The 14,830-nt window shown below is 37.3% G+C and overlaps 1 protein-coding gene across 1 annotated transcript in view; it reads right to left on the bottom strand.

Annotated features, from left to right (window-relative positions):
- The window catches only part of LOC138104909 (dynein axonemal heavy chain 5-like), a 149,567-nt gene extending 134,975 nt beyond the window's left edge, over positions 1–14,592 (bottom strand). The window contains exons 1-13 of the mRNA XM_069004235.1: positions 14,436–14,592; positions 13,964–14,150; positions 11,139–11,239; positions 9,498–9,686; positions 9,317–9,391; positions 6,895–6,981; positions 5,712–5,783; positions 5,026–5,127; positions 3,904–4,090; positions 3,024–3,189; positions 2,821–2,914; positions 1,602–1,700; positions 75–256 (exon numbers count right to left, since the gene is read on the bottom strand). Coding sequence (XP_068860336.1) covers positions 75–256; positions 1,602–1,700; positions 2,821–2,914; positions 3,024–3,189; positions 3,904–4,090; positions 5,026–5,127; positions 5,712–5,783; positions 6,895–6,981; positions 9,317–9,391; positions 9,498–9,686; positions 11,139–11,239; positions 13,964–14,126 — 1,517 coding nt within the window. The 5' untranslated portion in view covers positions 14,127–14,150; positions 14,436–14,592. The remainder of the gene's footprint in view (positions 1–74; positions 257–1,601; positions 1,701–2,820; positions 2,915–3,023; positions 3,190–3,903; positions 4,091–5,025; positions 5,128–5,711; positions 5,784–6,894; positions 6,982–9,316; positions 9,392–9,497; positions 9,687–11,138; positions 11,240–13,963; positions 14,151–14,435) is intronic.
- Positions 14,593–14,830: the final 238 nt, after the last annotated feature.

A 14,830-nucleotide genomic window follows, 5' to 3' on the forward strand; every position in this document is an offset into this window, starting at 1 on the left:
TAATCTTGATGACTAATCTGCAATTTTACTTCTAGTGTCAACAACACCAGTTGAAATTACTAAAGTTCTATCACCTGTCCAGGTCCCAGATTTTTGAAACACCTTCACATAGATAGGTTTTGCATGTGTTAATCATTTGATTGGTGATCTTAAGAAACAGGGATGTCATGTGCTCTGACGTGTTGTAGTACGGTGATGTACAGTAGATCATACAGACAGTGTTCATTAGACTGGGAATGTGCTCCATCACTGTTACCTATAACAGCAAAAGAATGGGGAAGTCAGCAATATGAATTTCCTGAAATTCAACACAATGGAAAATGTGACAGCTCTGGGAATATGTTTATCAGTGGACAATCATCTTTTTGTGTTCTTGTAAACAGGTCATTATGAAATGGACCATTCAATTCACTTGCCGAGACCTATCACACTATGACCAAGACAAAAATGTGGAAAAAGGGCAATGAATAAATGAATAGGTCTTTTACACAGCAGGATTTTCCACAGGAAAACCAAAGGCTGTACTCTGCCTGGCCATGGCCTCCAGTACGTGCAGGTGCTGTAGTGTGCTTTGCAGAGGAACATAATACCTGAGGAAAAGAGGTCATACACTGCTAAAAAAGAGTGGATCTGCTGTAGAAAGGACAAGGAGAAAGTTGGCTTTTGCTTGTTTTGCCAAGATCTGTACAGAAGAGAAATCCATCAGGAGGCAAGGCAACAATAATCTCACTCTTACTGGATACTGAACTACAGAGTTTTCTGTCCCAAAGAAATATTTCACAGAAATGCATGCAAGCCAGATACACTGAGAAACCACAATAAGAGACAGTGACTGGTCTAGAAAAGGATAAAAAAAAGTATGATAACTAAAGGTCAAGTCCAATATGGTGGAACAGTGAATATTTGCAGAAGAGCAGTGTAAAATAGTACAATAGATTCAAAAGAGATAAAGCTTTGAAAATATTATTTAGAAAAATTGTTACCAGCTGGATTATGTGTAAATGTTCTGAACTATGCAAGCTTAGACAATTTTGCCTAGTGTCAGTATAGCGAAAATTCATGTTCTCACTTAAAAAAATGAACTCTGAGACCCATATGGTTATGAAAATAAGTTTTATGAACCAGAATGACAGTGCTACCTGCAAGAGAAACAGCTTTAACCTGTAAAATAAGTGGAAGCCAACCAATTTTAGCTCAACCAAAGGTTTAAGATCATTTTATGACTTTTGCAATGAAACAATCACAAGTAACTCCTAACTAAAGCATGCAGACAGGAAGAGGTACCATACGTAAGACTCAAGCTCACAAAGGCAGCTCAGCACATTATTAGGTTAGAAAAGCACAATCTGATGCTTAGTTTTTCCATACCCTTTAATTATCTTCTGGAATGATAACTACTTCTTACACCAAAAAAAAGGTATTATTATCACTGGCTAGTTTAAAATCAGTAAGCTCAATTCATTAATGCCTAAGGAGTTAAGCTGTCCACTAATAATTAAGTATAAGAGTTAAATATTAAAAGAAAAAGTAGCTGTTCTACAGCAACAAAAACCCTTCCTTCCTTTTCTGAATTTCATGTTAACTGCCTTTACAAGACTTACAGGTGAAGTATTTGCAAGTGGACCAAAAAATTTATCCAATGTATATAAATATCTCACGTTGTCCTTAGCTTCATTGGCAGCAATTGTTATACTACCATCCTGAAGGGATGAGAAAAAAAGAAAGGAATAGAATTATTAGTGTGAAAATTTTCTGAACAGGTTCTTTCTCTTTTACAGCACACAAGACTATGATTCCATCTTGCAAACATTTTCCCACAGAAATGCTTTCAAATATGCTATTTATTTTTCACGTAGGAAATAACTGCTTTTACATGCAAAAATAGGTAAGATCTTCCTGGTGGTCAGCAACATTTTGGATGTGGTTTAAAGCAAAACCTTACTTAGACCCACAAAGTTTTTTCCTCTTCATGGATCCAACTTAGATTTTAGAATGGCTTCAGCACAGGACCCATTCTACTAAACTTAGACAAGATCCCTGAAATGTACCAGGGTACTTACTAAACAATGAGTTCACAACTAATGCCTGTATATCCTTATGTTCATGTCAGGTGGAACTATCCAGTACTTAGGGGACTAGTTTTTAGGAAGAAAGAAAACTAGTTCATCACCCTTGGCTTGTACTGGCTCTGTACAGACACTTTTATCCAAATTCCATCTATCATAAAAGTCTGCAAATATGGTAATCACAAAATCAAAAACTTTTCCTGGTCTATTCTTAAAACAGTAGAATACTTTCTTAAGCAATAGAAGACCTACATTCTGGGGGGTGGGGGTGGGTGGGGGTCTCATTTACTGTAAATGGTCTACAGCTTATTTTCTGTCTTGCCTACAATTTTGCCTGATAAGTTTCCATTACAGATAGCCACTTACATGAAGTAGCAGTTATGCCACTAAAAGACAGCCCTCAACAATTCTGAAAGCATTATGATGGACTTTCAGACTTCTACAGTTGGCCTGCACAGAGTTCAGCTTGTGAGAGACAGAAAAATGTTGTAAAACTGCTTTACTTTGGCACAACCATTCTATCTATTATGTTAATGAAAGACACATTACAAAAGCACTGACTTCTTTTCAAGTTATCTATTTAATTTCGGAATCACTGATGCTGTATGTTCCAACAAATGGATAATAAACCATAGTGCAGAACCACAATAAACACTCAAAGCTACTTTTATTTTTAGCACTGTGTTCAGTTCTCTATATATGACAAATAGAGTACCATAATAATTTAAAATTTTAATTAGAAAGTAATAATTACCAGTTCTTTCCACTGCTTTAATGTCTTTGATCTTGCTGCCTGAAGAATACTTATAATTTTCTTTACTCTTGAACTCTTGATCTCATCTAAAAGGCTTTGAAGAAAGAAACATACTTAATACTCTCTCTGGAATAAAAGTTTACCCTTATTTTTTAAAAATCCTTTTTTTTAAGACTCTGTGAGAAATAATGCAGGGATTTTACCTGTTAAATGATGACATTCTTGACTTCCAGTGTTCCAGCTCTGCAGATGGACCAACATCATCAGCTTCTCTTCTTATTTGTTCACTCTCCACTAAAACCTGTCTGATCTGTTTGGTCCAAATCATGACCACTTCTTCAAGTTTCTCAGTGACCTCTGTGTTAGTGCCTTCAAAATCATAAAATTGGACAGTTTTATAAGCACCAAGAAATAAATACAGAAATTTAAACTACAGAAGAGAAATGTTCTTGTCAAACATAATCTGAAACTATGTAAACTCAGCATATTTGAATCACCCACCAGCAGGAAAAGATTAAGATTATAAAAACAAGATACACAGACATAATACTTGTATCTACCTACTCTGTTACTATTGCATATCCTTTACAATGGAAACAGTTAGAAATACAGTGAGTTCATAAGAAATGGTAGAAAGCTAATGTTGAAAGAGACGTAACTACTCTTTTTCTTACAAAAACATATATTTCTGTAATTTTTTTTTTATAAATACATCTGGTTTTGTTCCCAGGGTCAGACAACATTGAGTAGGAATTTTCCAGTATCAAAGAAAGCGAATAGTACACACACTAGTATATGGATTCACTCAGCAACTACTTGGCCCGTAAACTAGGAGGGATACAGACAACTGCTTGCATGATATATCAAGCAACTACCTAATTCTTTAAGATCTATGAACTAAAGTATGGGGAAATGATTGATGGTTTTAAAATTAGACAATCAGAAACCTGGCAAGAGTTAGCAGAAAAATGTATACAGCTCAGGGGAGATGCATTAGTTCTTCAAAGTAAATTTTTACTAATGACATAACATTTATTTTATAAACAGCATCATTGTGTTTGCTTTGGTGTAGGAATTACTCACCCGCAGTTATGTAGTCAGATGGGTTCTGTAAGTTTCTGACATAAATATCAATATCCACTTTTGTGAGCTGAATTTTATCTTCTATATTCTGTCTAGATGATGACAAAGTACCCACAAATTTATGCACTGAATACAGAAACTCTTGTATCTGGCTGTTCTTCAAGCCTTCTTTTACAGCTCCCCAGTTCTGATTATATTATGATTTATGCAAAAAAAAAAAGTGAGGATCACACTTTCTTTTGGTTTTTGATACAAAAGGTATTTTTCTTTAGAAAAGTATTTCTTATTCATGGCAGTATACTAAGAGTTATCAATATGCCCTTTAAAATATACCCATCGGTACTTTAAAGTGTACATTGATTTGATTATTCTGTTAGACAAGAAGAGAAAAATAAGCAAGAGGCTCTAAAAAATAAAAGTCTCTGATTTCACTCTGACTTGACTCTGAAGTCAGCAGTCACTGATTTCTCTACTCAATTGTATTTTTTTCAGGTTGGGGGGTTTTTTTTGTTTGTTTCCTTCTGAACAGAGAAAACAGACTCTTATCTCCCTTTCTGCTCCTGGGGAGAAAAAATGACAGTGTGTGGTAACAGCACACAACATCATCATTCTCAGCAGACACTGAGCTTCTTTGTATTTCCCACCTCTGAATGTGTGCTTCCAGAGGCAACTGAACCAACTGTGATGCTGAGTGCCACAAAATAAGTGCCACAATATCAAAGAAGCTGGATATTCCAGATATAATACAGTGTTTGCTGTCCATGTTCCAGAATAGTCATGGACTAATCCCTTGTGCTGCCAGAAGGACTTGACACTTCTTTCAATCCAAGTCTAATCTAGTTTTCATAAAGTCATCACCCTTTTCACCTTAGTATGGTTGCTGTGTTATATTCTCCTTTGTCATAATAATTAAAGCTGGTACTATTGCTTGAAAATAAACAGTAGACACATGAATTTCAAACATTAGTATACAAATCACATGACTCTCATAAAGGCCTATATTAGACTTGTATCTTCTTATATCCTCTGTTTTAAGTCCAACTGATGCACAAACAGAACTGCAGCAGCAACATGCCTTACTTCCACATGTTCTTGAGAAGAAAAGACTGATTGTTTGATTACCTGTTGGGATTTAAGTGCTGGTATCATGATCTGGGACAAGAAAAATTCCAGGCCCTGAAGGATATTTCCATTAGTACAATCAAGCATGCCAAAATTCACCTCCTTTGGAAAGAAACAAAAATTAACACAATGCATGTAATCTTCTGCAGCATTACACTATTTGAGTGAAATTTAGATATGTGGCAGACACATATACAGCCCATAACTAGTAACATGAGTATCTCTGAAAGTCAGAGAAGGCTGTTAAAGTACTTTTCTTACACACAATAAACTACGAGAGGCTGGAAAACTTTATGTTAATTTCAAGAATTATCTTTATTTTAAAAGTCTAAAAGATACAACTTAAGTGCAGCATTTCCATAATTTAGGGTCATTACTTAAAATAAAATCTTCTGATTTATGTCTTTATTCCCTATTGTCATTAAAATTTATATCTTAATGACTAATTATTAATGATTTTTATTAATTAAAATCTTGAGGTTTAATAATAATGAAGTAGTTCATTTATAAATCATTAGAATTTTACTTCAATACAAATGCTTACTGTTATGAAAAAGAACTGTTAATCATACAACTAGACATTTGCATATAAGCATTCCCTAGTTTTTTTTCTGACTCCAGTTGTATGAATAAAGGTCTGAGAAAATATTAAGTAAACTGTGAACACTGCATGATTTTGGTCTTACCTGGGAGACATTTGATGCAGTTATAACTTCATCTGATGTCCTTAGAAAAAATGCACAAGTTCCTGTAAAGACCTGTAAATAGGACCAAATGCATACAGTTAAAAAGAATACATGTATACAGTAAAAGTAATTTACTTAAAAATTTACTTATCCTAAAAGTGTGCTGAAAACGAAATTGTAGAAAATCAATTACTCAAAAAGTGAACTGTTTGCAGGACATTTGAAAATCTGTCCCTCTCAAATCAAATACTGTTTTTTCCCTGTCTGACATAAGAATATTAAAAATGCACTTTTGGACAGAGCAGTTCAGTATTGCACCTCTACTAAGAAAATGCAGTTCAGGGAGAGCGTGTGAACTAGGCTATTTCCTATTATTGTACTTGAATGATGCTTATTTTTATCTATTTATCCATTAAACCTAACAAAAAACCTAATAATAATTCAACTGCAACAACTCTGAAAAGCCATTCTAGTTGGTCCAATTGGCAGAGGAATGAAGCTCACTTTTCCCCTGAAATCAAGAAGGAATTCTTCTGCTGTGTCTTTTCTGGCATTACAATGTTAACATAAGCTCTTTGGGGCCAACAAAAAGCAACAACAATAACAACCAAAAACCGAAGCATCACCATGCCTTATTCAAAGACCATTGTATACGGAAGACCCAATTTCCCCCAAAAGAGATGGAGAAAACGAAAATTAATCAGAATTCTTAATGACAAATCTGAATATGTTGAAGAATAATGTTTAGATATTAGAGGGAGGAGGTTATTATAAGAATTTGAATGGAATAAAGGATATGTTAAAAGTATTTTTTGAGTAATGTGCAGTATTATTCAGTGAAAGGGCATAAAAAGCCACTGAAGAACTGCACTTTTAAACTAGAAGTGCACAAGCCCTGGAAAATACTTAAATGTAGTCATTAAAGAAATGTTAGGATCTGCAACTTTTTAACAAGGGTTTATTTGACCTGCTCTCCTCTCAGATAGTCAGATCACTACTCCTTTACTGATGAAGGCCAACCTCAGCTCAAGAAATGCTGAGAAATCCTGCATTATGAGAGTAGAGACTAAGTACTTATATATCTGTCCAAGAATTTAAAAAAAATGCACAACACTGCACAACTGTTATGCCTTTTCAATATTTTACTTTTTAAATGTCATCTAATGAATTGTTTCAACCATACCTCAGTGGAACCCATGGTAATAAATAACTTCTTCTGAGGCAAACTGTTTGTTGACCCATCTGATCTTGATGATGCATTCAACTTTTGCTAGCAATTAAATTATAAATAAGAGGTTAATAAAATAAAAACTGTATCATACAAATACTTCATCCATTTGAATATGTGAATTACAACTAAGTCCATTCTGAGTCAGTTTGTAATTCCCAGATAGAAGTCATGAGTTTTACATTCTCTGGAGAATAAGCTTTGCCTGAATCTTACAGTCCCCAGGAAACCGTTTCACAGCCCCATTCATTCAGGAAAAAAAAAATCAAGCAAGAAGGGGGAAAAGTCTCAGAAAATATAATGAAATTAAATATGATGTGTTTCCTAGTGCAACTTCCTCTATGAAAACAAACTGAATGTCTCACAGAAAGAATCATATGCTTGGTCTGCAAAGTCATACTGTGACTATGAATGGGACTCACAAGCAATGCTATCAGCTCTATCCTGCCAACAATGCAGTGAAATTTAGCTTTCTGCCCATGTCTTTAACCATACATCACAGAAAAGCTTTCTCTCCGAGAAGCCTTGCTGCCATTCATCCCTCTCCACTGAGATGTATCTACAGCCTCTTCTCTTTGAAGCAGCAAAAAAGCTTAAGCCTAATAAAGACCTGCTTCCCTCTAAGTTTGTATCATGCATTTTGGAAAATGATCTGTTGAAACTTGGAAAAATGTGACAGAAAATAATGTGAGAGATGCTTGCAGGTATACTTCTCTTTAAAGGTGAGGAGAGCCTTCTTCCTAGGAAGTCAAGTGTTCTGTTATTATTACAGGTTAGTCCTGTTGGACTAACCTGTAATATGTGATACACAGTGGTGGCTCCTCACTTCCACCCCAAATCAGCATCTGCTGACCCCTATGCACAGTTTCAAATGAACACCATGAACCTAAGCTGGTGAAAAAGAGATATGAATCCTTGATAAATCTTGGTAAGGACATGTCTACTACTCAAGCCCATAGTCTGCCCTGGTCAGTATTTTGTCTCTAAGAATAGGGCAAGCATGTCTAATACCGCCCTTGAGTAATCTCCAATTCTCCAGCGTGTTTGAAATCAAACTGTTGACAGAACAGCCAAACTAATGAGATCTCTTCACTCATCAGAATGTGGTGGAAGATGCCAGAGATGCCATTCACACTTCCTATCAGAAACATTTTTATGCTATGCTGCTTCTGAAACAGAACTCTCAGAATAGAATAGAAATATTTTATGGTTAAAAGGATCAAAATAAAACAAAATTAGATGCAGCAATGAAGTGTTTCATTTAACCCAGGCTGGGCATTTATTTCTGACTTGTCAGTTAAGGAAAACAATGTCAAGATTTTTAGTTTCATCTTGATTTAAGTCAGAAAACAAGACATTTATCCCAGAAATGTGCATGCCTAGTCCCAGTGAAATGAAAAACTGATTAAATTGTTTTGACAGCAGAGATCATTCTGTGCTTTGCAAAATCTCTAAGCAATTCCAGTGAATTCTGTGAACACTCAAAAGTTCTTTTAATTTATCTAAGTTATAATAATTCTGTAATTCACTCTTGCATTTAACTGATGATCAAGAATTATCAATCAGTTTTTCTCCTCAACGAGCCCAAAATACCACCACAGGGTGAGTTAGCTCTCCCTACCATGGCTCCCCACTGGCATAATTTGAAAGGACTGATGAAGGACTTCTGCAGTTCTGGAAGCCACAACAGTCATGTTTGACAATGTCAAGATCACCTGGCCCCTTCTGATATCACACACGCAGTGGAAGATGAACAAATTATTTTGCTCTTTATGCAGAGGCTTCTCCTTCTCAAAGGGAGAAAAATACATCTTGGGGGACCACAACTGCCTTACTTCTAGTCACAGTTTTCCAAGCTTATTTTCTGCAGAATGGGATAGACCTGAACATGAGGCCAGCTTAATTTAGAAAGAAATTGCATCATTTTTCATCCTCCTGAATGAGTGCTTTGTCCATAGTGGAGTTGGTGCAGTTCAAACCAAAAGAAGACAAACTGGTTCTCACACAGGCAGCTCCCCCATTCCTGTAATACTTATCCTAGCTAATCTAGTATTTTAAACTCTGAATAGCATGAACACTTTGTCTCAGTTATCTTCACCATTTTTGAAGTCTGAATTTTTACTCTACTTGGCCATTTTTAAGTCTTCTTTTATGAAAACAAGAACAGTATCAAACTCTGCTACAAGGCACCCTCCCATTTCCATGTAAGCCAAGATGTAAACATTTAAACAAGGAGATCCAAGCTCTTTGCACACTGACATACATAGCAAAAAAAAAAAAAAATCAGTCAAGATTTTTTTAGATTTTGCAACAGTCATGTGATTTATTTTTTTAAAAATGCAAATTTGCTTTTGCAGAAACAATAATGGAAACATACCTGCGATACATCTTGGTAAAAGAAGAGCAACTTTTTAAGTCCACTAGGGGCAAAGAATTGTTCTATTAGTTGAAACTAGAAAAAAAAATTAAAATTACACTTGTAGTTAATTGTGAGGTAGTTTCAAAACACTGAAAATTTTGGAAATATTTCTTGTAGTAACAATTTAATTAATATTTACCTTGTCATCAGAAATAATAGTCTCCTCCACTTGCTGCTCACTCAAGTCTATCCCATCTGCTAATCTTGATATCAAATACCTGTGTCTTCCATCTATCTGAGCTCTTCTCTCCTCTTTGGTTACTTTGGCTTGCTTGGCTAGTTCTTTTCTACTTTCACTGGAAAGTACTATACTTTTCTTAACAGTGGTCTACAAAATAGAAGTTTGTTATAGAGAGATTACTTTTCCTCACTTAAGGATTGTATTTTATATTGGTGATCTTTAAGCTGGTTTCATAAACTAAGCAAGAACATAAAAAATTACATGTAAGAAATGTATAGGAAAAAGAACAGTAATAATTAACTAGTTAGGCCAGAATTATTTCTCACTATAAAGCTGCTACTATGAAAACTACATGTCTGGAACTTCAGCTCAGGAATTCAGAACCAAATGTGGATCCAGGCTAAGGTCAAAATACAACTTTAGCACAATAAAGGCTCTGATTCAAATCTCAGCTTTGTGAATCCAGGTTCCAAACTTCTATATGTCCATATTCCAGATTTGGGATTGATCTCTATACTGCCAGCATTTTTCATATATAGTATCAAGTTATTACCTTAAAGGAAATAAATAAACCAAATCACTATAAAATCAGTTACCACAGGAACAAATATACAATTGATGATTAATATACAGATAATATAAAGGAAGCAGCACAATTATAAAGAGGGAGATTTATGAAAGGATTTTTCAAAATCTTTCTATCAGTGTGAACAAGACTGAAAACAGATATGGTGACTAACATAAAATCTTCAACAACAGAAAATCTTCAGAAGCTATATGGAAAACTAAAGATTTGGGTAAGTAAGTAACCACACTGATCATTTCCCTCTACACACAGCTCCCACTGACATGAGTATCTGGGGTTTGGAAATGTCTGAAGTGTCTCTCTACCTCACAATTTTTACTGGAGAGAAAAAAAAGATAAATTACATCACTTCCCACTACTCTACACTAACTGGAATTGTAATTAATCAACCCTACTCTTGGAGTAAAAACCAAAAAAGCTGGCCATTTTCCACCTTTTCCTCCTGCCATTTGGTCTTACCCCAGACTCTGTATGGATGTTTTACATCAATCTTTTCTCTACCTGCATCTTTTTGAGACCAGGAGACACTAAGAATGTCTGAATACCTGTAGCTGACAGCCAGTACCCTTATGATATCTCTAAAAGTAATTGTGATTCATCATGTAGGTACCAACTCATCTGTGTCAGTCTTTTATCATCTCTGGTTTCCATGTCAACAGCTGGATCGCTTATTTTGCATATGCCTTCCCTGATGCAGTATGATCTTATTCAAGTATTCTTAACCAACATTAATTTAAATTGTGGCAAAGAAAGGATATTAAGCAATGGGTTTAAAAAAAAATCATCAAAGAACCCAAAATCCCAGCAACACACCTTGTGAGCACAGAAAGTCAGTGCCCTAATGCTGTAGACACTTTTGAGTGGTTCACTGTTCCTTTTTCCTTGCAATTAACAGAGCTTCAGTATTAGACAAGCTTTTGTCAGTGAAGACTTAAAGAAAAAACGGTATAGAAGAACATTTAGCAGACAAAAGGTAGTTGAATCACCACCTATTTTAGAACAAAAACACTTGCCGGAAGAACAGTAGTCAAAGATGATCCTGTGACAGCAGATCCTAGCTCAGTGCTCCTTGTCTTCAAGTTCCCTCCATGTCTGTGATATTTACTTTCTGTGTCTGGTTAAAAGAAATTACAAGTTCTAATTATTCAAGTACAACAAATGCATTTACAAGACCTGCAGTGTTGTGTCTTCATATTTGCTAGCTAACCTCTTCTCACACTGGGAAAATGAGACCATTTTATTTCTCAAAAATGATATTTACATCCCATCATTGGCAGCAAATAAGATCCCCAGTGGAGCATGCAGTAATGCTTATGAGCAGCTCACTAAACTTTCATGAATTACTGTTTAATCTATTTCATATAAATAATAAGATTGTGACTAAAATGAAAATTCTAATAGGACTGATTTCCATATAAATTTTCTATCAAATTGTATCTCTTCTCACCTGATTAATATGTATTATATACAGAGTCATAGAATGGTTAAGATTGGAAGGGATCCTGCTCAAGCTGGATTACTTAGAGCCAGTTGCCCAGGACTGTTTCCATATGGCTTTTGAGTATCTCAAAAGGACAGGGACTCCATAACCTCCCTGGGCAACCTGTGCCAGTGCTCAGTCACCTTCATAGTGTTTCCTGATGTTCAGAGAGAACCTCCTGTGTTTCAGTTTCTGCCATTGCCTCTGGTCCCATCACTAGACACCACTGAGGACAGCTTGACTCCTCTTCTTTACACCCTCCCTTCAGGCATTTACATGCACAGACAAGATTCCACTCAGACCCAGCTCTCAGCCTTTCCTCAAAGGAGAGGTGCTCCACTGCCTTCATCATTTTCATGGCACTTCATTGGACTCTTTCCAGTATATCCATGTCTCTCTTGTACTGGGGAGCCTAAAACTGGACACCCTACTCCAGGCAAGGCCTCACCAGTGCTGAATGGAGAGGACAGATCACCCCCCTTAACCTGCCAACAAAACACCTTATCCACCCCACAGTAACATCAGCCTCCTTTGCCACAAGGGCCACTGTGGCCTCATGTTCAACTTGGTGTCCACCAGGACTCTTAGGTTCTTTCCTGCCAATCTGTTTTCCAGCTGTTTAGCCCTCAGCTAGTACTGTTGCATGGGCTTGTTCATCCCCAGGTGCAGGAATTTTTCTCCAGCCTCTCGAGGTTTCTCTGGATGGCAGCACAACCCTCTGGTGTATTGGCCATCCCTCCCATTTATGTGTTAGCAGCAACCCTGCTGAAGGTACCCTTTGCCCCACTATCCAGATCATTAATGAAGTTGATGAACAGGACTGGACCCTGTACTGACCCCTGGGGTACACCACTACCTTCTGGGCTCCAGCTGGACTTTGTGCTGCTGATCACCACCCTCTGGGCTTGTCTGTTCAATGTTTTCAATCTGTCTCACTTTCTGCTCAGACAGCCCACACTTCAATAGCTTCTCTATGAGGATCTTACAGGAGTGAAGGGGAAATTTAAATTGTAACTGTTCATCAGCAGTAATTTGTAATCCAGGAACAATCTGGCATGGAGATTGCTCAACTGCAGAAGGGGTTAAGCTGGCTGGAAGCAGGAATATCAGAGGCAGAACAAGCCCCTGTAAGGCAGTATAGTTTCCCTTGGTGATAAGAAACAGCCACAGCTTTGTCTTGTAGCCATCCTGGAATGCCTGGCTTAGTGTCTACTTTTGGGCAGCAGAGCTGGAGCTGGGGTATGGACCAAAGGCTGGGCTGAGGTGCTCCATGCTGATGCTCACAGGACTGGTGCTGGTGTAATTGTATATAAGGAATCGCTTCATGAAGCATCTTTGTAGACTTCTTATAGAATTGGTTATGGTTTTAAGACTGTCCAATGCATTGTTTATTAATTTTTTAATATATATTTCAGCACAAATGTGTGTTTAATCCACCTCAAGGGAAACAAGAAAAAATTCCCAACAGGAGAATGTCAAAAGCCTTACTGAAGAAAAGGCAGACCATAGTCACTGCATTCCCCTCACCTACCAAACCAATCATTTCATTGCAAAAGGAAATGAGGTTGTTCACACATTTCTTCCCTTGCTGAATGCATGCAGATTACTTCCAGTCATCTTCTTGTTCTTCACGTGCCTGGAAATGGTATCCAGGAACAGCTGCTCCACCACCTTCCCAGGGACTGAGGTGAGGCCAACTAGATTTTAGTTCTCCTTTTTGCCCTTCTTGAAGGCACAAGTGGCATTAGCTTTCCTCCAGGCCTCACATACCTCTCCCAGTTGCCATGAATATTTATTTATTCAGTACTCTTTCAGTACTACCATTCAGTACATGAGCTTCTTCCACAAGGTCAGTGAATACATAAGCAAAGTGGACATAGGTAAGGGATGCACACACAGACACAGAGGGAGATTGCTATGTTCAATAATTTTTGGACCATTTAATCTATCATCACTGTTAAAATATTCCAGAAAAGAGATACCATATTATGTGTCATACCCTAAAGTACACTGTATTATGGAGTACTACTCATTTTAATTCCAGAAAATTTGTTTGAATTGTGTTACTATGATTCAACACTAGTGAATCAGATCAGAGTTGCACTGTGGATGACCCTGTAAATACATACATATATAAAAACATATATGCATTTGCTTATTTATATGTACATATTTATTTATAAAGCTGAAACTGCACATTCAGCACACACAGTTCCTACACTGGCAGTTTCAAAATAGCACATATCCATCCAGTATATATAAACTTAAACACTCTACTTAATAATTGGTTTCTCATTTTTTTCCTGTGTTTTTTTCCATGCAAAGCCAACATGAAGTACTTATTATTTTCTCCCTTACCTTTTTTTATGGCAATTAGAGGTGGACAGAGACCAATATGAGGTTTAGAAGAAAGTTGTGTTGTCCTCAGTTGCTCGGACTCCTGCTGCGCAGAGTGACCATGAGAGGAACTGGGCTCATCTCTTCCCCCTAACTCAGTCTCACCTCCCACAGAATCCTCCATTTGCACCACCACACAAAAATCAACCTAAATCAACAATACGGAAAATGGCTGGACAGTGTAACATTGTAATAAACACACTTTCAGTATTTTTATCCCTCTTACAGCGTCAATATGAGAGACTAGCAAGGAAAGGGGAAAAGAAATATCTCTACTTGCAGTCGGTGATTTAAAAAGAGAAGATCTAAGCAGTTTTTAAAATGATAAAAGCTCCTCTAAGGGTGCCTGTTACCAAAACTTTATTTCTAATTGCATAACTATACTTTCTCTCCAGTCAGACTGCCGCAGGTGGGAACTCACGCGTTGGGGGACAGGTTAAGCTCCTTCCGAAGCTCCTGCAGCCGCAGGTCCCGCTGCGAAGTGCTGGGCACCGAGTGCTCACTGCGGCACCTGCTCAATCCCAAGCAGGTTTTTACGCCTGCGGTCTTTCCCGGGCACTTGGAGCGGCTGGCAGCTGCTATGGCAACCCCTACACAAACCCAGCGAAAAACCCAGCCCCCACGAGGCACCTCGCCTGTCCCCATTTCCCACTGCACCCAGCAATCCAGTGCTAATTTCATAACTACTTGTCTTTTGAAAAGCACCGTAGTTTTCTCTTGCATATAAATTAAACCCTAAACACGCAGCTTCCCTGAGCCTCAGCGATTCTGAGGTGCTGAGCCAGGGGGGCTCCGTGGTGAGAGCTGCATCCCGGCGGCCACACCACG

Source organism: Aphelocoma coerulescens, chromosome 2 (genome assembly GCF_041296385.1).
Source record: "Aphelocoma coerulescens isolate FSJ_1873_10779 chromosome 2, UR_Acoe_1.0, whole genome shotgun sequence".
Taxonomy (NCBI): Eukaryota; Metazoa; Chordata; class Aves; order Passeriformes; family Corvidae; genus Aphelocoma; species Aphelocoma coerulescens.